The 25,822-nt window shown below is 39.7% G+C and overlaps 1 protein-coding gene across 1 annotated transcript in view; it reads left to right on the top strand.

Moving 5' to 3' along the window:
• The window catches only part of SORCS3 (sortilin related VPS10 domain containing receptor 3), a 652,615-nt gene that overhangs the window by 223,949 nt on the left and 402,844 nt on the right, over window positions 1-25,822 (top strand). The window contains exon 2 of the mRNA XM_042460847.1: window positions 15,151-15,218. Within this exon, the coding sequence (XP_042316781.1) occupies window positions 15,151-15,218 (68 nt within the window). The remainder of the gene's footprint in view (window positions 1-15,150; window positions 15,219-25,822) is intronic.

Raw genomic sequence — 25,822 nt, 5'->3', positions numbered from 1 at the left:
ATTAAACTCTCCTTGTGTGCCTGCCAATTTTAAATTGGCGGAATGCTTTGCATATACCACTGCACCCAGATAGATGGTTCTTTGTTCTAACAAATTAGAGTGTAAATGCATTCAACTCTTTCTCAGGCATGATGGAGAACGTCAGAGACAACTAAGAAGTGTCAAGTCAAAGGCAGTAAGTCTCATGTATCAAGGAGACATGGCTATTAGAGGGAGAGATGTTTGATCACTTTGGATAGACTACTGAGAAACAGTCACTGCTGATCCAGTACATTGGAGTCCTGTCTGTTCTCAGAAATCCTGCTTTATCAGCACAGAGATTAGCATAGCTCATCCACAGGCTTGTCCACATATTTACAAAGTATAATTAATAAGGAGACCAGGGGAGAGGGGAAGGAAAGTAACACAACTTTTTGCCAGGCATTGTGTGGGAAAACAGATAAAAATACTGAAAGAAATGTACATGAAAAAAAACATATCCTTCCAGTATTCTGAACTGGATACATACACTTATTTCTTAATTTTTAAAAATTATAAATATGCAAACCATATAGATGAACACATTCTATATATCAGCTTCTACATGGATGCAAAGCTTGTATTGATCATTAGCCAAATTAATACAGCTGTTTCATAAAATCAGTGAAGGAATCATTTGATTCTAAGTCCACTCTCTAGTTTCCTCATTCTTGTTCATTCCTATCATAATGATAGCACAATTCCACCAGGCACACTAGATATTTTAATTTGATTTATAACTCATCTATTCTTAGAAGCTAAGCAGGGTCACCCCAGGTTATTACTTGGATGGGAGACTGCCAATGAATATCAGGTGCTGTAGGCTATATTTCAGAAGAAGGAACTGGCAAAACCACCTGTGGGTATTTCTTGTCTAAGAAAACTCTGTGAAATTCATAGGGGCACCGTAAATTGACAGGTGACTTGAAGGCACACACATACCTTGTCTAGGAAGCAATAAAGGGGAAAAACCCTGTTGTGATGCTTTAGATTAGTGATTCCCAATCTGTGATATTTAAGGGATTTTGGACTTCAGCTCCCAGAATCCCAGACTATTGGCCAACATGGCTGGGGCTTCTGGAAACTGAAGTTCAAAATTTCTTAAAGGGCACAGTTTGGATACCACTGCATTAGACCAAACTAACTATTTATTCATATTCCCCTGTGTAACATTTCCCCCCAGCTGCAAAATGGCTTCTAAGTGGTGCCAGATGTAGCTCTGCCTCCAACTCAAATGGACACTGATTGGCCAGGAGTGTGTTCTGGGAGAGCTGCCCTAAACGGTCACCAGGAACATCCATCACTCTCCTGGACCTTTCCATACGTATTCTGGTGGAGCTCCATGCAAACCAGTATTACATAAATAGGATCTCAACCTTCATCTGAAGGTTCATTATGTTTTTGTAGGTGATCTTGCATCTATTGATGAAGAAGAAGCTTTTGCCTGGGAGGCCGGTGCTAAAAACCACATTACACCATATTGGAAGAAAGGCCACAACTTTATTAGCAACAGCAAACCAAAACAGAAGGGTTGGCACAAAGCATAAGGTCAGGATCTGAAGCATCGACTAACCCCTCGGTTAATCGATAAGCAGCATGCCTGGTGACCCCAGGCGTTGGGATGACCTAGGGGCTAAGTAACGCAAACTGGCCGCCATCACACCAGGCGTTCTCTAGATCACAAAGCCCCTAGTCACCGGGTGGCATATCCATGTTGTGGCCCCCGCAATGGCCACAACCCTTGCACAGCTTGCTCCCGGGTCTCAATTGACTCCCAAACCAGTGCTCCATAGCCCTGGTAACCAAACCAACCAGATCCTGGCCTATGCTGCCGCCCCAAGTTGTGACAAGAAACCCATGAACCCAAGCGGAGGGTGGGTGGGAGAGCCGAGCGGCAAATGGCTGCGGGGCCCGACCTCGTGGCCAATATATAGACCAAGGCCCCGCCCATCACCCCATAATGAGGCTCCTCCTCCAAAGCGGCCCCAACCAATAGGCCGCCCTGGACGACTGGAGCCCCACCATGGAAACTTCCTCCGCCCTTACTAGAGCGGCTCGGGAGGAAGGGGTGGGCCCTTCCAGCCCGAGCCACCAATCGGGGCAGAGGGCAGGCCCCAACCTGGAAGTTGGGGCCAGGGAACCGCGCCGGCTCCCTTCAGCAAAGCGGCTGGCCCAGGGAGTCGGGCAGCCGCTTTATCTACAGACATTTGTGTCACCATAACACTGCATCTAGATGGGTTAGTGTCTCAGGAAGGAACTGCAAAAACACTTCTGCATATTCTTTGCCTAAGAAAACCTTATGAAATTTGTGGGGACTCCATAAGTTGACAGGTGACTTGAAGGCACAGAAAAGTTATTTTGGACTATAACTCCCCAGATCTCTTAGCCAGCATGGGCAAAGGACCTTTAATCCGAAACAAGTAACTTTGCTGTGCTCTGCCTGCAAAACATTAAAAAATGTATAGCTAAAAACTGTTCTGGTTTTCTTGGCTGCATAAATAAGAATGGTTAGTTTGTCTTAGCAAGCTCTGAAATGGCTTCAGATAACCCTGATAATGATAACTTAGCATCACAAATAAACAGAGTCCTTTGGCAATCCTGGCCCTAGTTTAGAATGCAGTCACAATTACCAACATCCTGGGAGATTCGGCTGAGAATTTAGATCATGAAATACCTTTCATCTTCTCACCAAAGTGGCACTACACAAAAGCCTGATATTATTTATAATTATCAGACATAAGTCAGGGTGAGATAATCTACGAGGAGATGTGTGGAATATTAGTCAGCCTTTAAAAGCTCACACAGGGGACATTTGGGTAAAATCTCAAGGTATTATGAACAAACTCAGCAAGGAAGAAAACAGCTTGCACGTAACCCAAAGCACAGAAGTTAGAATCTGAAAAAGACCTATTACGTTATCTAATCGTTTCCTCTGCTAGGCTCCAATTGTTCCCCACAGTATCTTTGCCAGCACTGGTAGATGGCCCTGCTGCAAGTAAACAGGCATTCCCACTAGAGAAGACATCTTGCTTGCTTAAAATAACAGAAGCCTGAGCTTTATCTCTGTGTAAGCCAGTTAAAAATAAATACGATCTCTACTAGCTGCCGGTGATATGATTTAAGAGTCCTCTATCATGCATTATAGGACGCTGCAGCAAAAAAGCCACCATAATTTATTTTTATTGATTCAACAACCCACACTGGATCATATCTTCCAGTTGTTCCTTTTGCAAAGATACCACCCTCAAAGCCTTGGGAAAATTTATCACCTTTTCTGTTGTTTCATTTTTCTTAAAGCTACAACATGCATCATATGCCTCAGAACTAAGAAGGAATGAAAGTAGGCAGAAAGGGAAAATGAGGAGGAAGGGATGGGATGGGATAGAAAGAAGGAATGATAATAATCTGTTTTATTTATTTCTCCTTCTCTTTAGAAATCTTATCAGTTACAACAGAAGACAGATAAAGTTGGTGTCTAGCTTAGTTCCAAGGATGCTTCCAGACAAGGCTTTTGTTGTACAAGCATGCTGCTTCATTCTCAAAATGTTACTAATAGACCAGACAGCTTTCTCTTTCATTTCCATTTGTAGTATTCTTTTGCGTTTTCCCATTGCTTCTTTCTTTCTTTCTTTCTTTCTTTCTTTCTTTCTTTTTACAGAACGTATGTAGATGATAAGGAGAGAAGGGCAGAATAGCTCCGGAGTGCATTTCAATGAATAGCACTTGGATGTCTCCATTTGGAAACACCCTTAAACAACCCCAAACTGGCAGTTTCTTTAAAATACAAAGATTAAACTTGATCATTACATTTCAGATGCATTGACTAAAGAGTACAAATAACAGTTAATATATTAAAAGCTGTTAATGGAAAGACAGGCTTTAGGGACCTTCAGATGACAGCTGAATATGATTTTAGCCAGGATAGATGGAAGGTATTTGCATAGTCTGTGGGCTGTATATGGTTTAACTCCTTGTTTTGAAGCTGAAGATCACATTGAAATTTACAAGTGGAAAATCACGAACATTTGCACGTAGGCTGGAAATCCAAATCACCAGAGAGCCTTAATTTCAGTGACTCTAAATATTAAGGAACAGAGTCATTGAAGACTTTGCGTATTCAACTGTACATACCACTCTGAGAAATGTAAGGTACTGCACTTAGGGCAGAAAAAGGAAATGCACAAATAAAGGATGGGTGACATCTGGCTGAATGAGACTACGTGTGAAAGGGATCTGGGGGTCCAAGTAGACTACAAATTGAACATGAGTTAATAGTGTGCTGCGGCAGCTAAAAAGGCCAATGCGATTTTAGGCTGCATCTATAGTGTCTAGATCAAGGGAAGTAATAGTGCCACTCTATTCTGCTCTGGTCAGGCCCCACCTGGAATACTGTGTCCAGTTCTGGGCACCACAATTTTAAAAGGATGTTGAGAAACTGGAGTGTGTCCAAAGGAGGTCAACTAAAATGGTGAAGGGTCTGGAAACCATGCCCTATGAGGAATGCCTTAGGGAGCTGGGGATGTTTAGCCTGGAGAAGGGTAAGAGATGATATGACAGCCCTATTTAAATATTTGAAGGGATGTCCTATTGAGGAAGGAGCAAGCTCGTTTTCCGCTGCTTCAGAGAACAGGACCCGGAGCAATGGATGCAAGCTACAGGAAAAGAGATTCCACCTCAACATTAGGAGGAACTTCCTGACAGTAAGAGCCGTTCGAGAGTGGAATAAAATCCCTCAGAGTGTAGTGGAGTCTCCTTCCTTAGAGGTCTTTAAACAGAGGCTGGATGGCCAGCTGCCGGGGATGCTTTGATTTAGATTACCTGCATGGCAGGGGGTTGGACTGGATGGCCCTTGTAGTCTCTTCCAACTCTATGATTCTATGAGACGTTTAGCTTTCTCTGTCAGAGAACTCTGGTGCCATAATAAACTACACTTCCCTAGCACTGAGCCTGGGCAGTTAAAGCAGTCTCAAAGTGGATTACTTCTGCAGTCTGTTTTGGCTCTATATGTAGTTTTCCAGGGCTTGTCTACACCGGTGAAAAATGCTGCACTCACTCCAAAGCCAGTGTTCGCAGTTAACATGACATATGGCTACTTCTGGGAAGGATCCATGGATTTTGGTTCTTAACCCAACTTTTCTCCAGAGTAAGAAAACCCCATAGTGCCTCCAGTTCTTTTGTCCATGTGGACAACTGCAGTCCAGTTTATCCTGCACTGAACAGTATGAGGAAGAGTATGGATCCTCCTCAAAGCCACTGCTGTGGATACTTCACTGGCTGAGTATCTACCTGCAAGTGCCTGCTTGGAATACCACTGCTTCTGATGAGATCATAAAGGGGTAACTATGCTATCAACAAGGAGATGGGTAGAGTGACCACCCCTTCTACATCATAAGGCTGGATGCCTCCTGGAGACATCACAGGCAAGGATCAGGTGGAGGGGAAGTTTGCATGATTGGATGCCTCCTGGAGACATCCAACCATGTGATCTAGGAGGTGGGTTGTATTACCTCCTCCTTGTTGATCATGTGAGACTTGCCTACTCTAACCAAACACCGACAACAACTATTGTAAACCAAAAATTTATTGTGGAGAAAGTAGAAATACACGGGATCACGTTTTTGCTGAATCTGAGGAACTCCCAATTGAAGCCGCACTTTAAAGAACCCCGACCCCCACCCTTTTTTCCTGTTCAGCCCAAATAGTTACTCCCAGTCCCCCTCCTTCACCGCAGAGGAAGGAATTCTACATCAAAGCTGTCCTAGCGAAAGCGCCATTTGGTTCCTAGTCTCTTTTGCCTTGAAAGATCTATAGATACCGGAATAGAGGGCATCTGTTAAACATCACTCCTTCATAAAACTGTCTTCCTGGCGCGAATTGTTTGCTGCTCTCAGCTGACAGTTCCGGATACGTGATCATCCTGAGCATAGTCCATGGTGGCAGCAACTCCTTCCCAGAATGCCTTTCCCTGAGAGATTCAAATACAGATGTTGTTGACCTAAAATCCATCATGCCTATCTATCTATCTATCTATCTATCTATCTATCTATCTATCTATCTATCTATCTATGCGTGAGAACTACCCACTGGCCTTCCCTTCTGCAACCTCCCTCATGTCTAGAAACTATCCCTAATTATCTCACTAATTTATACAATCCCCATGGCAGAATACACACTGAATCACTGCATGACTGTGGATTCTGACAGATCGCAGGGGTGCCCCATTCTGCTTTTGGCAATAATAATTGTGCACTGGGTAGGCTTTACATGGAGCTTCTGCCAATAAAAAAGTGGCAGTGGTGGTTCCTAAAACAGGCCTCTGCCACTGCTTCTTACAGGCCGAAGCTTCCTGCAAGAGCCTGCCTTACTGTATGTACCACCACATCTGCTGATGTCAGTACAGGGTGCCCCTGTGATCAACAAGGAGGAGGTAGAACTAAGGGAGACAGGCACTGGGTACTATGTGGTATTCGCCTGACTGCCTCCTGTGCACAACTATATGGTGTCATATTGGATTTGGCCTGATGCATGTGGTCACTGTCGTGGTCAGTACAGGACTGACCCTGGATTAAGTGGTAGCTGTTGATGTGCCCCAAGTGAGAGCTCAGTCTTTTGATATGAAGCCAATAGGAAATTTGCACAGTACTGCCTGGGTTGACGTTGCTGATTCCACAAATCATTTGAAAGAAATGTTTGACTGATACAACCTAAAACTCCTTAACATTTGTTATATACCAAATACCATACATCATGGCCTAACCTAGCAGTTTGACGAATGGGGTGAGCCAATTGGTCCTGAATGTGTGCAAAAAAAAATTTGAAATACAACACTGTCTAAATATCAAGTTTGTTCAAAATTGGCTCATAAATGTACATTCTAAAGCAAAAAAGATATATAACAAAATCTTGATGTGTCTGCTTGGGAGGTACACAAAATACCTAAAATGTTACTGTAGTCTCTATTTTGTTTCCCCTAGATAACTAGTGTTGAGTGACTTGGTGATTGAGCACATTGATTTGTATAGCATAACAGAGAGAGTTGGGGGCAAACTCTTTAAATTACAGTGTAGATGAGTCATGGGTAAGCCAGGGAGGGACAGCAGAGCCTGCAGTATAATTTTCAAGGTTTGCTTCTGCCTTCTGTTCACAATTGGATTATGAGTGGTGAGGTAGATGAGAGGCATTGTATTGTCCAAAAATTCTCTTTACAGAATGGAGAACAGAACCAATACCAACAAAAATAAATTTCAAGGTGTACAAATGTGAAGTTTTACATTTAAACAAGAATTAGTTGCACATATTACAGGATGAGTGATGTCTGGCTTTAAAGCAGTACAAGCAAAGAAGATATATTGGTTTCAGTAGACAACAACATGGATCAGCATTGCAGCACAGTGTGGCAGGTAAAAAAATGTATGTACTTTTTTATTGAATCAATACAAGTAAAGTGTCCAAATCACAAGAAGAAAGAGTTGCACTCTATTCTGTTTTGGTCAGATTTCACTTAGAGTCACCTCTGGGCGCTGCAGAGGATAGCAAAAAACAGATTATTTGTTGAACTGGATAATGGATACTGACAAGGTAAAATGTGCCTGGTGTCTGGCAGCAAAGATAGCAGATTAAGTCCTGTAGAGTTGAATATGGTTAGCCCAGAGAATAATTTTTTATTGTTGCTGTTGTTATTTGCCATCAGATTGAATTCCAAGACTCTTGGTTATCAACTTGCCCTGCTCCAGTCTTGTGAACTCAATCCACCTTGATTGACTCAATGCACCTGTAGGTCAGACTCCCTCTTTTCCTTCTGCCCTCCAATAAACATTATTACTTTTCCAGAGAATCACATAGTTTCATGGTATGTCCAAAGCACAACAGGTTCAGTTTAGACATCATCACTTGTGAGAGCTCAGGATAGATTTGCCCTAATACCCATTCATTTGTCTTTCTTTCTTTTTCTTTTTTAATAATCTTTATTAATTATTTAGACAATTAAAAAGAAAGATAACCAAATTTTACAACTTATACATAACCATCTCTTAAGCTAAACCCTTCTATACCCTCCCCTTTCCCCTCATAAACTTAAGTGTCTGTTGCCTGTCTTAGCTATTTTATCTCTCTTCCCCAATAAGTTTCATTTGTCTTTCTAACAGTCCACGGTACTCACAATTCCTCTCCAGCACTATATTTCAAATATGTTGATTTTCTTCCAGTCAGCATTTTTCACTGTCCACTTTTTAAAATCATACATAGAAATTGGAACTATCACGGTCTGGATGATTCTGACTTGAAGGGATGTTATGTTGAGGAGGGAGCTGACTTGTTTTCTACTGCTCCAGAGACTAGGACCTGGAGCAATGGATGCAAGCTACAGGAAAAGAGATTCCACCTCAACATTAGGAAGAACTTCCTGACAGTAAGGGCTGTTCAACAGTGGAACAAACTCCCTCAGAGTGTAGTGGAGTCTCCTTCCTTGGAGGTCTTTAAGCAGAGGCTGGATGGCCATCTGTCAGGGATGCTTTGATTGAGAGTTCCTGCATGGCAGGGGGTTGGACTGGATGGCCCTTGTAGTCTCTTCCAACTCTATGATTCTATGATTCTATGGTATTTATTAATATATATCTTTATAAATCAGGCTCTTTATCTAGGTCCTTCATGGCTGCCCTTACAATTCATAGTCTTCTGCTTCTTGTCTACAGTTCCCATTTTGATTAATAACTAAGCCAAGATGTAAGACATCTTTTTATATTTTACTGTCTTCGTTACCCACTTTAAACTTAACATAAATCCTCTGTGATTATGTTTGTCTTCTTAATGTTCAACTCTAGCCCTACTTTTGTATTTTCTTCCTTAGCTTTCATCAGTAGTTTTTCCAAGTCTGCTATTTCCTGCAAATAATATGGTGTCATCTGCATAACTTATTGCTGGTGTTCCTTCCTACAATTTTCATGTCTGCTTTGTCTGAGTCTAATTTTTCTGTCCATATGATATAGTTTACTTATAAATTAAACACATAGGGTGATACAGCCTTGTCTGATCCCCTTGCAGGTAACAACAAAGGTCTGAGAAATCGAACTACTTGATGAACTAGAAATGATTACATTAACACATATGTTTTGTTTTTCTTTTATATGTAATTCTACATGTGTTCATATGTGTCTTTGTGTATAGTCTCCTGTTATTGTTCATTGTATTTTGAAATAGAACAAAATCAAACAAACAAACAAAACCACAACTGTTTGGTAAGATAATTATTTCCATTTAATGGGCCATCCATGTATTTATTCAGATAAGGATGATGGGTAAGGATATTTAAAGAAAAAAATGCATGAATTCAGCCCTCTATGAGCCACTGGCTTTCTCCTGGAAGGAGAGCTATTGGCCTGCTCTTGTAGCAATGTTACTGTTGGTTTTAATTAATAGACAGCTAAGACATTGAAGTTTAACCAGAAAGAGTTTCACTTTTCCATCACAAAAAGCATACGAAAGCAGCACAAAGAGCACAAGTAGTTCAAAGAGAGGTTAACAGCTAGCAGATTGTATAGGGGAAAAATGGTCCTTTAGTCACTCTGCAGAAAACTGGATTTTGAAAAGATGCAATATTATACAGAAAGAGTAGGAGACTGATGGAGAGACTGAGAGTATGAGCAAAAGATGCTGTGTATGTGTTACCCTATTATGTCTCTGAAAAATAAGCCCTATATGAGCGGACTGAAATTATGAAGGGAACCAAGTTGAGTGTGACCCCAGATCTATCCTGTCAAAGGATATGCTGCTATCTGTCTACTACTGCTGCTTCAGAAAAAAGCACATTTTTTTCAAACACAAAGGAGCACAGTATGAGCCTCTTTAGTTTATTTAGCCAAGATAGCCATATTTCCCCATAAGATACTTGGGGAGCAGCAGAGATGAAAGCAGAGATTTTACAGAAATTGATCTGTAGAGAGAAAAAGTATGAAAGATGACAAATTGATGTTTAATTATAAAGGGCTATCCCAGAGATAGGAGAAGCGAGAAGGATAAGCAGTGAGGCAGCTACCAACCACAAATTTGGAGATGGAGAGAGAGGTGAGAATTTCAGGGGGATCAAGACAGAGTGAGTGAGCGAGCAAGACAGAATTAACTTTTCATTCCTCATACTGTCTCTGAAGAAAGGGGAGGACATTAGAGTCCATACAGAAAGAAGGTAAATAGAAGATATTATATTAAGCCACAACAAGGTTTTTCATAGAAAGTCCACTGGAAGTGGATAAAAAGAACACTCAAAGCTAAAATTCCAGGTTAAAATATACACATCTTAAGTGTACCCTGCAAAGTACGGTCTCTAATTTAATTCACCTTCCCTTTTCTCAGGGTACCTTTAGTTCATGGGATTGAATTAAAGCTTCATATCACAGAATTCTAAGTGCTTCTTTAAACTACAATTAGTAGTTTTCTTTAGGATGGAGCTATGAGAGTACAAGTCATAACAGATTTGTATAACTGTGCAAATGCAGATACACTTTTAAATCAGGAAGGGAATGTCAAGCTATATTTGTTGCATAGCCAGATCCTTGTTAGGGATCCAGTATAGTTAGTGCAGACGCAGGCAGTCTGCAGAGTATGCCAAAGACAGAATGTTTGAGGGCAAAACTAAGGAGATCATCACATGGAGGATGGGACGTCATTGTCTCGTCCGTGTTTCATCCTTCTAGTGCAATTGCAGGAAGGACTTTCAGCTGATGTTGTGCTTAACCATTGTCCTGTCGAGAAAGTACAAGTGACAGTGATCATGTGAAAGCCTTTCAAATGATGTCATGATGATCCTGTCATTGTCTCATCATTGAAGTGGCATTGCCCTGGCATTTTGCATTAATGGGAGTTCGCGTTAATGCAATGCCACTTCAATGACAGGATAATGTCAAGATCAACACTACAATATGAAAAGCTTTTGTGCAATCCCCCCTATGGATGGGATAAGGATGGGAGAGCGATCCCATCCCTATTCCATCTGAGTGTGATAATTTCCTAAGTAGAACATACTTGTAGGACAATGTAAAAGTTCTTTCAGTTCCAGTATTCTAAGGTAAAAGTTGTAGCCATTTATGGCAAGGGGGATTCAAACAGACAGTGATTCTAAAGGGTGAATCTTAGGTGCACATAAATGAATGTTAACTTATATTTCTTTAATTATGGTGAGAATCTTGAAAACATCAAAATTCCTTTCTATTTGACAGGGCCAATCATCTGACAGGGCCAACTGGGCAAAATAAGGCAGCCACCTTAATTAGTTGATTTGGGGTGTTGTAAAATGATTAGATATTTACTGTGCAACCTGTAAATAAACAGATTGTTTTTGCTGTGTGCTTTCAAGTCTTTTCCGATTCATGAAGACTGTAAGGCAAACCTATAATGAAGTTTTCTTGGCAAGATTTGTAAAGAGCAGGATTTGCAATGGCTGTGGCTGACAAAGTGTGAGCCCAAGAAGTTGAGAAACTCACCCAAGGTCACCTAGTAGATTTCCAAGTCTGACAAGGATTTGAACCCTTGTTCCCAGGTTCTAGTCCAGGACCCAAACCACCATACCATGCTGTCTCTTAAATAATACTTCTAGTCATATAGTTAGGATGCCCAGTTTTTACATCAGAGCTGGGAAGCTTTCAAGGGCAGTAGCCCGTTTGGAAGTTTAGAAGATCAGACGTGTCCCTTGTGCTTCATGCCCCAGTTTTTAGACGTTCACCAAAAATTGGCCAGTCCCTCCTACCCAGAGACCTTTATGGACCTTTATGGAGATACTCATAGGCTATTTTTAAAATCTGGAAGTTATTTTCAGTCACACCCGAAAATCCCCACACCCAGCTCTGCAAGAGACCTGACTAGGAAGAGTGTAGAAAGCATGAACAAGCGCAATTTCTCTTTTTTTGAGGCTGTTTTTCTTTAGGTGGGGCTACCACAGCAATCAACATAAATCCAAAGTGACAATAATTGGCAGTGCTGCAATTCATCATCATCCATTAGAAAATGGAATTCATCCTAATTATCCCTTACAAATAGGCAAAGTTTCATTTAATAAAAACAGGATGCAAATTAAGTAGAAATTGGGGGAGTGTCTCATAGCTCATTCCATACCTTCCAAAATTTCACAAACGAATACCAGGACATGTGTGGCCAAGCAACATCAGACTGTGTTCAAGAGGACAGAAGTTGTTAATGAGGAAGAACACACAAGCTAGGAGAGGCTGAAGCAGTTTACTTTGGCCTGAGCCTACTTGAAAGGATAAGCTTCCTCTCCTTTCTCTTCTCTCCCCACTGCTGAGTTAAATGAGTACAAACTGCTTTTTTAAAAAAAACTTTCAACTCAGTTTGCAGCAATTCAAGGTGGAGAGTGGGAGAACATGGGGCATTAAAAAAAAACAGCTGAAAAGGTGGAACAACAGAGTATTATACTGTCCATGCCAAACTGGAACAGACAGAGGGTACACCAGTACAGTAGACCTATTATACTGGGGCTCCTGTACAGCTGAGATCTTAGGTATTTGCAGCTTAAAGATTCTCCACATGGAGACCATGTGGCATTATCTCTATAAGGGTTGGAATGTCAATTGTGATCTTTTGCCAGAGAACATCCAAAGGGATGGTTTGTCATCTCTCTTTTTTTCATTGCATTTTCAAGTCATGTCCAAGCAAGCAGGTAGAACTGTTCTTTGATAACTTGGGTATCTACAATATCTTTTTGCTAAAGGCCAGGTTATTACTTACAGTTTAGCAATTTTGAACACATAGTGAGGGAAGTAGTATGAATTGTGTGGGTATGTGTGTATGTGTATGAATGAATATGTATGTGTGCACGTGCGCGTATGGAACAATATTTTTTTGAAAAAAGGGCCTTTTGTGCAAGTGCTACTGCTGACAAGAGAGAGAGAGAAGGGGGAAAAACTCACTCTGGTCTCTCTGCTCATGCTTATGGATCAGCTGTCATCACAGTTGACATTTTTGTTTTACATGCCACAGCAACCTTTCTTGTTGAAGTTGAGAAAATTTGCAAATATTCACTACATCTCTAGCCTATCTTGCCTGAGCCAGCAAGGAAAATAAAATAAAAGTGAAATTGCTGTTTCTAGTGTAGCATTTTCTTCCTGACTTATATCCCAAAAGATGATGTTAGAAGTGGGATGACTATATTTCTATTCATCTGAGGGGTTTGGATCTTGCACATCCAGATTTTTTTTCTAGAAAACAAGGATTTTGGGTGGCCGGGGGGCGGGCGGGGGGGGGGGGGCTAATGGAACTTATGCTGTTTAAGATTGCAGTTTGAGCTTGTCTGCTCATCTTACAAGTGTATAATTTATATGGGTGATACATTGTACATTTGGGCTATATTGTACATCACAAATGCCTGAGGCAATCTTGCTATTTGCCAGAACCTTGCATGAAGTCGAAGTCCATAGGGATGGTTTATCACCTCTCTTTCTTTTTTCATTACACTGCCAAGTCACCTCCAAGCAGGAGGGCAGAATTATTCTTTGATAACTTGGATGTACCTACAATATTTTTTTTTGCTAAAGGCCAGGTCATTACTTTAGGCTTACACTTTAGCAATTTTGAACACATAATGAGGGAAATTGTATCAGTCCTGGTGCTAGTAAACCTTTCAGGTGATAATGGATGTAAAAAGATATAACAGTGCAGGCCAACTCAGACATTTTCTAGACATTTTCCTATTGCCCTAATGGTCAGTTACAATTGAGGAAAAGAAGTCCCATGCAAAAATCCATTATGGTTGTCTCTACTGAGAGATATAAAACAAGGAGAGAGACCTCCAGCCCCTGGAGCCTAGTTTGCCCCACTGCACACCCAGAGAAGCCTCATCCCTAAAATATACTTATTGGCCACCCACTGGGGCAGATGCCTCCCTACTTTAATAGACTGCTGGCCTTCTCAGCTGAGAGAGTGAGACATACACAGAAGACTTATCTTTCATTCTCTCACAACCTTCTAAGACAAGGATGGACATGCATCAGAAGCTACAGAGTTGCATGCCATTATTTGGATTTCTCTGGTGGTTCACAGGGCTCCTTTGTCAGATTAGAAGTGAATGTTGGTGACTTTTCACCTCAGTTCACTACAAGCATCTGAAGATAGACCAAGGCTTATGCTACAGCGTCTTTCACATGGTCTCAAAGGTGCTACAAGATCCCTTTGCATACCACTATTTTAAAGAATATTAAGGATCCTGAAACATCTTGGAATGGCCTAATCTGACCCAAATGCATATTTTCTAAGTGTTTTCCAATCAAACTCTTTTTGTGGGCATTTTGGGCATCCTAAAGATCACACAGGATTCCCCCCCAAAAGGCCACATGCAGACTGTGGGATCTACATTTCCCACCCCATTCTCAAAGGTTGGTCTGGTGATGGTATTTACTTGCCTGGGTGACAGCCAGTATAACCAGTTGGAGTACTGAATTAGGTAAATTTTAATAGTCATACCTTGCCATTAACTCTTCAGTGCAACTTCATTGAATTCATTCATCTATTTACTCTAAGTCCTGGTATAAGCCTGTGCATTATATGCATGATTCTATAAACACTAAGCACCACACCTATGTATGTTATATCAGCAAAGTCTGGGGTCTTGCCAGGTTCAGCATGGGAAAAGCCAGGCTCTTGCCAGTTTGGCTACAGCCAGCTTTTTGCCAAATGCATCGATCAGCAGAATGGTCTCTTGTTCTTTTATTTAAGCTGCAATGGCATACACATTTTCTTGTAAGTCCTGAATACAGCTGGGCTTACCAACTAAAATAAGAATAGGCTTACACTCTTAGTGGAGTAAGCCCAGATGTAGATGTAAGGAAGTGAAAAAGCATACAAGGTTAATCCTGGTGGTATATTTCTTTTTATTTCCTAAAATATTTTGAATCTGAAATAAAATATTACTAGGTATGAGAATACATTAAGCAATTGATTCTCTCTTCTTACCCTTCTCTCTGCTCCTGACTTGATCCTATAATACCCTAATGTGAATAGATAAGCGCTGAATTCTTCTTTGGGTGATTTCAGATATATGTATGTGTGTGTGTACAGAGAGAAAGAGAGAGTTTCAGAAAGCTAAAGCAAGACTCTTTATTTTATTTCCCCTCCCTCCCTCTCTTCTTTTCTCAGGTGATTCTCATTCTTACAAAGCTGCATGACTTCAACTTGGGAAGTGTAACTGAAAGCTCACTCTGGAGGTAAGAGGATTATAGACCACATAGTATCTCTTGGGCAGTGGTTTGCTGTGTCTTGCATGAAATGCTGGTGTGGGTTTCTGGGAATGTTAGAAAAGGGAAGAAATGAAACAATCTTCTCACCTCCTTTACCAGGGACAGTCTGAAACATTTTACTGCTTGAGGCAAAAGGAAAATTGGTGTCCCTTTCCTTCCAGCTTTCTGGCCTGGTGTGGCAAACAAACAATACTTTGACATTGCTAGGGACAATGTTCACCATATATAATACCTTGGAAGGCAGCAGGCTGATTTAGAGGGTGCAGAACAGTATGGTTGCAATACAACATCCCTTTAGTGTGGCATAAATATCAACACATAATCATAGAACCATAGTTGGAAGGGATCCTATGGGCCATCACATCAAGTCTAACCCCTAGCTCAATACAGGATGTCCATCTAGAGCATCCCCAGTAGTTAGCAGTCCAGCTTCTTTTTGAAGACATCCAGAGGAGACCCCAGCACCTCTCTAGGCAATTGTTTCCATTGTCAAATGACTCTCACTGTCAATTAGACTCATTCTACCTCTGACTTGAGGGCAGTAACAACAACTGAGGCAGCAGAAAATAAGCTTGTATTCTCCTCTTCATAGCAGCTCTTTTGGTATTTAAAGAGTGCAATCTAATCACCCCTGAATATTCTCTTCACCATGCTAAATATGCCAGATTCCTTTAACTGTCCATATGTTTTGTTCTCCATACCTCTTATCATCCTCATTGTCTTTCTCTTAACTTGTTCCACTTTGTCTATGTCCTTCTTAAAATGAGGTGTCCAGAAATGAACACAGTACTCTAGATGAAGCCTGTCCAGTGCAGAATATAGGGGGACTTTTACTTCCCTTGACTGGGAAACAATGCTTCTATTAATGCAGGCTACAATAGTATTTGCCTTCTTTATTTCAGCACCACATGCTCATGTTCAACTTATGATTAACAATACTGAGCATTCTCTATCCTATATATGCACATTTGCATTTTTGTGGCCTACATGTAGAATTTTGCATTTCCCTCTGCTGAATTTCAGTTTATTAATTACAGACCAGTTTTCTAGTTTATTTAGGTCCTTTTGAATTTTGTTCCTGTATTCAAATGTGTTAGCCACCCCTCCCAGTTTTGTATCATCTGCAAATCTCATGAGGATTCCCTCCACCCTATTTTCTAAATCATTGATAAAAATATTGCCGTGCATCGGCTCCAGGACAGAATCCTATAATACTTCACTTGAGACATCTTTCCAATCTGAAGCACAGCCACTGATGACAACTCTCTAGCATGATTTTCCAACCAATTATGGATCCAACTAGTGGTCTCTCTCTCTATTCCATATTTAGTTAGTTTTCTAAGCAAAATACCATGGGGAAACTTTATCAAATGCTTTGCTGAAATCCAGATAAATAACATTCACGGCAGTCCCGCCATCTACTAAACTAGTGACCAGATCAAAAAAGTTATGAGATTAGTAAGACCCATGCTTTCTCCTACTAATCACTGCATTGCCATCAAGATACTTGCAGATGGACTTCTGTATAATCTCCTCTAATATTTTTCATGCTATTGATTTCAGGCTACCTAGCCTGTAATTTCTTGGATTTTCTTTTTTGAAGAGAGGGACAATGTTTACTCCTTTCCAGTCCTCTAGCATCTCATATATTCTCTGAGATTTCTCAGAAATAATGATAAGTGGTGCCAGCAAGTTTCTTTAGTACCCTGGGATGCAGTTCATCTGGCACTGCAGATTTGAATTTCTTTAGGTTAACTAGGGCCTCGAGCAGACAGGCTAAACAAAAACCATGATGAGGATGTCCTGGCGCTGTTCATGCCAGGGCCACAGCATCCGCATGCATCAGGCCCTGATCTGGGCTGCTGCCCTGGTTTTGAACCAGGAAAGGAGCAGTTTCTGTCCATTCCTTTTTGTCTAAACTCCATGTTCCCAATATGGCCCAACATTGGCCTTTTTGTCCAATCTGTTTGAGGCCTAGGTGATTCCTGGCTAACTCTTTATCAATCTTGATTTGCAGCCCAGATTCCTTACCAAGGTCTCTGCAGATGCATGGAAGCACACAGACCTCTTTTTGGGAGGGAAACTGAAGCAAAATAGATTTTGAGCAGATCTGTCTTTTTTTATTATTATTAATTTTTAATTGTTTTACACTTGACATACAATACCTTACATTACACCATGTGACCCACCATATACATATACACATTGCCCATATAACACAATATACATACATACAATAACAACTGGTGTCAGTTTTCATATAATACTTATATTACATATAATGCTAGCTTATCTTAAACAATACTATGAACAATATTAGCCAAATCTGCTCTTTTTCCTTTTCTTTGTTCACAATACGTCTGTTTCATATTTTCTTCTATTAATTCGATTACTTTTTTAAGTGAGTAATTTATCAAGATATCCTTTTAAAAGCTTTTTTGGTTGACACTAAACATAAAACATAGTCTCTCTGACAATATATACTAAAATACATATAACATCAAGTTCACTTCCTACTACTTGGTTTCTCAATTACCTAAACTTTATATCTCGGTTCTATCTTTTGTTGTTATATCTAATCTTATCCTTCCGCTTCTATTGGTCTCATAAATCCTCCATCTGTATTTCTTATTCTTGTTCTTTAAATTTGAAATATATTTATTTAATTTTTTGAGACCATGCTTAGCCTTCAAATCTTAATAACTTGATGAGTTCTTTTAACATGTCTAACTCATTATTATGATCTTGCCATAACCTATTTTACCCTATATCTATTATTTCCTTTAGATTAATAATCCAGTTTTATTCCGTTGCTTATCCTAAGTAGATGTTTTTCCATTCTTTTCTTATATAAACATAGAAAATCTCCCAGTCTTTTTTTGCTTGTTCTTCATTCTTGTCCTTCATCCAGGATGTCATTTTGTCCATTTCCGCGACTTCCAGTAGTTTGATCAGCCATTGTTCTATTGAAGGAATCTGTTTACATTTCCAAGATTTGGCGAAAACAATTCTTGCACAAGTCAACAACTTAAATATTAGTTTACCACATAACCTCTCCAGTTCTACATCTACCATTCCTAACAGAAAAATTTCAGGTTGAAAAGCGATTTGTATCTTTAGGTCTCCATTAATTACCTTATATATTTTTAACCAATATTCTTTTGCCTTCCTACACGACCACCACATATGAAAATATGTTCCAACCTTATTTTCACATCTCCAACAGAGTGGGTTACTGTTTTTATACATAAATGCTATTTTTTGTGGCGATAAGTGCTATCTATAGGTCATTTTATAAATGTTTTCTTTCAAATCTTGGTTAACAGTATATTTCATGGATTTCCATACATTTACCCATTTCGCATATTCTAAGTTCTTGCCCATATTTTGAGCCCAGCGTACCATGCTTTCTCTTATTATCTCTTCTTCTGTTTCCCAAGTCAGTAACAATTTATAGTACCTTGTTATCAACTTTCTTTTCCCCTTATTTATTATCTCTTCCCATTCTGTAATATTCTTATTGATTCCAGTCATCTTTCTATCAAGCTTCCATCTTTCCCTAAGCTGCCTGTAAAGATACCAATGACATTCAATCTCAGTTTGCCTCAACTCCTCTTGAGATTTAAGTTCTTCTGCCTCCATGTTTGATTTAATTAAATCTTTATATCTCAACCATTTAAGCTTTGGAATGCTTTCTTTTCCAAAGAGAGCTTCGTGTGGTGAGCAGATTTGAGGGATCCAATAACATAAACGAGATTTCAATTTTTCCCATACGTATAATAACGTTCTGCAAATTACATGATTTACACAGTTTTTATGAACTTTCTTTTTGTCGTAAAATAGATAACCGTGGAACCCAAATCTCATATTAAATCCCTCAAGAGCTAATAATTTGTCATCATCTAACAACAACCATTCCTTCAGCCAAACCATGACGGTTGCCATATTATATGTTTTGAGGTTTGGCAGACCCAGGCCTCCCCGTTTTTTTTCATCATACATTATCTTAGCTTTAATTCTAGCTTTTTTCTTGTCCCACACAAATTTTAAGATTTCTTTTTGCCAATTTTCTAGAGGTTTGAATGAGTGTAGAATCAGAACTGTTTGGAATAAAAATAACATTCTGGGAAGGATATTCATCTGAATAACTGAAATTTTACCAAGAAGTGAAAGTTGGAATTTCCCCCATTTTCCTAAGTCTTTTTTCACCTCTGCCCAGACTTTCTCATAATTATTATGAAATATATCCACATTTTTGTTTGTTAAAGTAATACCTAAGTATTTTACTTTGTTTTCTAGTTTGAAACCATTTTCTTCTACAAGAGCAGATCTGTCTTTTCATTGTGATCCATTAGCATTTGACCATCCATGCTTAGCAGTGGTCCCACTATTTCATTGCTTTGAACATATTTGAAAATCCACTTTGTGTTGCTCCTTGCTTGCCTAGCCACTTTCAAGGGGTGAAGTTGCATCAACACTATGTAAACCCCATACAGACTAGCTACAATTTACAGCACATGCCAATGACTGGGTGCCATAAAGTGAGTAAGAAAAGGCCATAAAGGGTAAGGGTAGGGAGCCAAGAGATGCCTCCATTTCTTCCACAAAACCAAGGCGGTCAGCAAAAAAGGATTATTACAAATTTTAGTGAATTTATATATAGATTCAGAAAAAAACTGATCAAAGGTAGCAGGGGATGCAGTGTTAACTTTAATGTTTACCCAGTTGGTCAGACTATTTCTACTAATCAACTGGGAGATCTGATTTAGCTGAGAAGCTTCAAAGTAAAGATCAGGTTTTGGAAATGACAACCCTACACATCCAGTTTTAGAATGCTTGATCGCTTTTGAGAAGCGTGGGCATTTCCCATTAAAAATTAGGTAGTCCACTAACTTGTTCCAGCATTTAAAGTATGAGTTTGGTGGTCTCAAGGGAATCGTTTGAAAAAGAAACAATAGTTTTGGCAGAATAATCTGTTGCATTATGATGAATAATTTAAACTGCATGCACAGTGCAACTTTAAAGAATGTGTATCTCCCCAACAGAAAGCCTGAATTCAAAGACGTGGCCATGTTAGTCTGGAAAATCAGTAAGCAAAGAGGTCTTGTAGTATCTTTGAGACTGATTGAAATAAAGAAGCTGGTAGCATGAGGTTTAGTAGAGCCTACTTCCTCAGGTTTATGCATGCAAATGAGGAAGTAGGCTCACATCTATGGAAGCTCATGCTACCAAGTTCTTTCTTTCAGCTAGTCTCAAAGGTGCTACAACAGAATGTGAGTTGTTGTATGGCACACAGCTCTATTCTTCAATAGAGGAGGGAGCTGCTTCCATTGTGCCTAAACATCGGTCACTAGAGTTAGTTGCTTCACTCATCCTCAAGGTAAGAGCCAGACCTGGTCCTTGAATCTGTGAAACATGTTCTTGAACAAGGATATCTTCTTACAGAAGAACTTTAATGGAATTTCATTTCTTTTTGGACATATTTGTGTTGGACAGATCATTGAACTTTCCTTTGGTTTGTGTCTTCAGTCAAAACAACTTTTTCAAAAAAAATGCATGTAAACTGTGCTATGTGTAGCTGGTAAACCTTTCTGTCTTGAGGGCCACCTCTGAGTATAACAAATTTATACTGGATTATAAATGCTCATTATCATAAATGCACATTATCATAATCACAGAGAGTTTTAATTAATTAATTAATTAATTAATCAAATAATTTTATTGATTCACTTAATTTATATCCCACACCTTCCCCAACACAGACCCAAGGTGACTTACAACAAATTAAAACAAAGTACAGCTTAAAACCGCTTGGATACAAAGGTTAAAAAATAAATGGAACAAACAATTCTATTAAAACATAAAGTTAAAACAGTTGAAAACACATTTAAATTACAGTAAATTAGATAAAAGCAAAACACACCTCACTTAAAGACCCTTCTGCCAAACACATGCTTAAATACAAGGCTACTTGATTGTTGGCCAACAGAACCTCTCATGGGAGGGAATTCCATAACATGAGAGGAGCCACTTTTAAATCTCTGCGCTGCCACTCCACCAAATGTGCCAGTGGTGGTTGTGTGACCAAGAGAAAGCTCTGCCCTGAAGATCTTAAAGTGCATAGGCTAAAATGGGAAGATATGATATTTCTGATAGTATGGACCTGAGCTGCATAGGGCTTTAAAGGTCACAACCTTTAAGGATAAACTGGGTATCCTGAATGATGAGAAACTGATGAAAAGCTCCTTCTGTCTTAACTGTTTGTTGGAATTGCACTTTCCTGGAACATAACGAGGAAAAAAATGCTTCACAGAGAGAAGTTGCTAATGTGTTAGGGGTTAATTGTTCCTAAGAGCTCTTAAAACTTTTTGATTTGCATGGTACCTCTAAAGCCTAATTGCACTGTACCATGCTAATCCGCAGAGGTATAAATAACCCTGAGACTAATAGGAGAGAGCACAGTCATTTCCACTTACTGCAGACTTTTCAGAGTATTTAAGCCTAGAAAGAAACTTTTTCCCCTTGTACCTAACATGTGCAAATGACACAGTGATTATAGTGTAGGCATAATTACTGCACAATCTGGCTCTGCATAAATAATATAATAAGCCAAAAAATTCCTCTACTAATACTGAGAGATGGCTGCAGTCCTTCAGTTGGGTAAAAACAGGGGGGAAAGGTGACAGCACTGTTAAACTTGGAGCCTTTCAGAGACATAGAAGTACTGCATTCAAAATGAGAGGGCCCATCAACTACTTTTTAGTAGATTTAGTAGATTAAAGGTAAACTAAATACACACATATTAAAAGTCATCCCTCCATGTTCCTGAAATTACTCTCCCAATATTCCATATAGTGGAAGCTACTGAGATACAGGGAATGTTTGAATAGTGGCTGCAAACATTTTGCTGTTAGAGGTGGATCAGTAAATTAATACACATGTATTGTGTGCACACTGACCTATATCAATGTGTACAGTATCCAAATCCAGCCAAGGGTTTTTTTTTTTTTTTTTTGGCACATTAAATAGAAAATCTCACCAGCACCTGTCCCCATCTGTTGTAGTAAAATCTAATAATAACCAATTAAATGCGTTTTAACCACGAAGTGCATGATTATACACAAACACAAATGTATAACCAATGTTTTCTACTTATACTTAAATAAAGTATTCTGCCTTTAGCAGACCCAACTTTCCTGAAATCAGAATATATCGTTTTGGTATTTTAGAAACAATAATTTACAGATCTGTCCATTGGCTTAGAGATGCCAGGATATTTTTGCTAAAACAGCTTTTTAAATTTATGACCATATTATAACTGTCATTTGCTGTATTCTATTTCACTCTGATTCCATCTTCACAACTATGCAAGTATACACAAACATAAGGTTTCATTATTGCACTTCATCAATGCATCTGAGCAACTGGATTATAATTCAGAAAGTTTATGCTAAAATAGATGCCAGTTTTAAAAGTGCCACAAGATCTCTCTCCCTCTTTCTCTTTAAACTGGAACAGACTAAGGGGTTGTGTGCATGGGTCAAAGACCTGGATTCCCTCTACCCTCACATCTTCTACTTCAGACAACGTAAACCAAAAGCCCATGGGCAGGATCAAGCCCAATCCTGCCTGTCCTGATGCAGATCCAGAGGATCTGATCTGGCCCCAGGGTAAATTACAATTTTTGTTGTTAACTGTCTTCACGTTGATCTCGACCTATGGCGACCCTATCGATGAGACATCTCCAGATCCTCCTGTCCTCTACTGCCCTGCCCAGCTCCTGCAAGTTTATATTCATAGTCCATCCATCTAGCTGTTGTCTTCCTCTCTTTCTACTTCACCGTTCCTAACATTATTGTCTTTTCCAACTATTCATGCCTTCTTATGATGTGTCTAAAATTTGGCAGTCTAAGTCTTGTCATCTTGGCTTCTAGGCATGCTTCTGGCTTGATCTGCTATAGGACCCATTCATTTGTCCTTTTGGCTGTCAATGGAATCCTCAGCATTCTTCTCCAGCACTACATCTCAAATGAGTTGATTTTCCTCCTATCTTCTTTCTTGATTGTCCAGCTCGCACATCCATACATGTTTTTGTTTTCTTTAGGTTCAACAGTAAGCCTGCCTTTGCAATTTCTTCTTTTATCTTCATTAGTAATTAACCCTGGTTTTTCATGGAGTTTCCAGGAAACTCTGTGGCAAAACCTGGCTGTTCACATGCCCCCACCCTGCACCCCTTACCTTGCAGCACATCACTTTGACTGGGAATCACTCCCATTGCCGTGTCTGATGCAGAAACATGGCCACATGCATGGGTGCAGTCTGGTGCCCCATTTCTGTGTCAGATGTGGTGATGGGAGGGAGCTTCTCAGGGTGACTCATAGCAAGATAAGGAGCGTGCACCTGTCCTGACCCTCAGTTGCTGAAGGGATGAGTGTGTGAACACCCACTCATCTCTGTGACAACCCACAGACCAAACCGGGTGAGCAATGGGTCTAGAAGAGCATGGGCTTGGCCCATGCTTTCCTGACCCATCTGCTCAGCCCCTAAATTGGTTCTCTCTTGGATCAAAAGGGGATAACCTACCATTTGCTGCCCTTGGGTGATACTCAGAATCTGCCGCCTGATGCAACTACCTCACTCTGCCTAATAGACTACAATTACAACAACAACAATAATAATAATAATAATAATAAATATAAAACTTTTATTTGTATACCGCTTTTCCTTCCGATCAAAGCGGTTTTACATCATTAAAACTCTATGATCCAAGTCATAATACAATATATCAACAGTGTATACAATTTCAAAAGTAGAACCAATTTTTTTTAAAAAGATATATAACAGCAGTCGGGCGTTAGGTAAAAAGTTCATCCATTCATCTGGCCTTGCTCAGAAACCTTGGGCATGAGTAGTTTTGGTATGATCAAGACTTGATGAGGCAAAGGCTGGAATCCTGCTGGTATCATACATGTGCATAATGTCTACAACAGAAGTGCTTGAATATTTTTGTCCAGTGTTCAGCATCTGCATTTAGTTCAGCATAGCAGAAGTTGACTTCTGAAAGTTGTGCTTTGCACACATGTGTGTATTGTACAGGCATGTGTTGATGCATACTTTGCACTGTTCATCTGGTTGCATAAGCAAATATATGAATATTTGGTTTTACATTTAGTTGTGCAATATCACAATTTTCCTCAGTGTAGTATCTTGAGTACCATTTTCTTTTTGGAAAAACTAGCTCTGTGTAGGTTTCGGAGATCAGAGGATGGAGACTAGTTCAAACTAGATATGATTCCAGCTTTGATGCTGAGTAGGAACTGAGAAACAGAAATGAAGTTGAAAAAAGTATCATTAGAATAAGAGGCAACCCCATGTACTATTTTACTGTCAAAGCATTCAACTTGGTTGCCTATGGAAAAGCCCACTTGTTCATTCACAGTTAGAGATGCCACAACCAATTACCTAGTGTCTAAAGAACCAGAATTATTACTGAGCCAAAATTATTACTGACAGAATGTATGCCTATCCAGAGCCTACTTTCCAAACAGAGCCCAGAAAAAAAATACTAAAAATATAAAATCAGAAAGGTAAATGCATTCAGTATTCAAACCACTTTTAGGTGGAAGAATAAAGACTCTTCATTTGTATAATAAATAATTCCAAGATATAATTTGCCCATTACATAATTTCTTCTTAGGGGGTAGTGGAACTCCCCCCCCCCACCATAAATGGTCAGGCCCATGAACTGCCCTCACCTCTCAGTTCCCTGGACTGGGTGGAGGGGTTCTTGAGGGTTCACACAGATCTTGGATGAAAGGAACTCCACCTCAGAGACCAAGACAGATTGATCATAGGAGTGTTTGCATGGGCCAAATAACAACCCCCCCCAAATCTCATGGCAGTCAGTCCAGATGATGCAGGGCCCAATCCCCAATACTGGTGCAAAATGTCCTGATGATGTTCAGCACTGTTATACCATGCTAGAATGGATTTTAAATGCTCACCTTTTGCTCTAGATCTTTCCATAAAATCTGGAGCCCTCTGGACTAACACTGGGCAGCTGTTTACAACATGTCCTGCTATGGCACCCACTCATGCCACTCCCAATGTGAAGCTGCCTCTGAGTTAAGAACGAGGTGTACAGCCATGTGATCAACACTGAATCTTGGACGGGATTCTGGCATTAAAAGCCTCAGTTGCAGATGATAGGAACTGCTGGAACACCATCTGGCATTATCTTGGTGATTTGTGCTATTACAGTTGGGGGTTATTTACTTTATTTATATCCTGCCTTTCTACTGGCATGGGACCTGATGTGGCTTGCAACATAGATTAAAAGAAAGTACAACTAAAAATATATTCATAAAATTGTTTTTTATTTAAAAATTGCATAAGCAATCCTATTAAAATCTAATTTAACAGTGTTTAAGATGCATTTAAAAAGATAAAGTTACAGCACACCCCATTAAAAGATTGTTATGCCACAACCACTTAAAAGTCAAAGTGCTGAATAAATAAAAATATCTGTGCCTGCTGGTGAAAAGAGAACAGATAACAGGCCTGCCATGGGA

Source organism: Sceloporus undulatus, chromosome 3 (genome assembly GCF_019175285.1).
Source record: "Sceloporus undulatus isolate JIND9_A2432 ecotype Alabama chromosome 3, SceUnd_v1.1, whole genome shotgun sequence".
In the NCBI taxonomy this organism is placed as follows: domain Eukaryota; kingdom Metazoa; phylum Chordata; class Lepidosauria; order Squamata; family Phrynosomatidae; genus Sceloporus; species Sceloporus undulatus.
The sequence above is the reverse complement of the archived record's forward strand: the minus strand, read 5'-3'. Positions and strand labels throughout refer to the sequence as shown.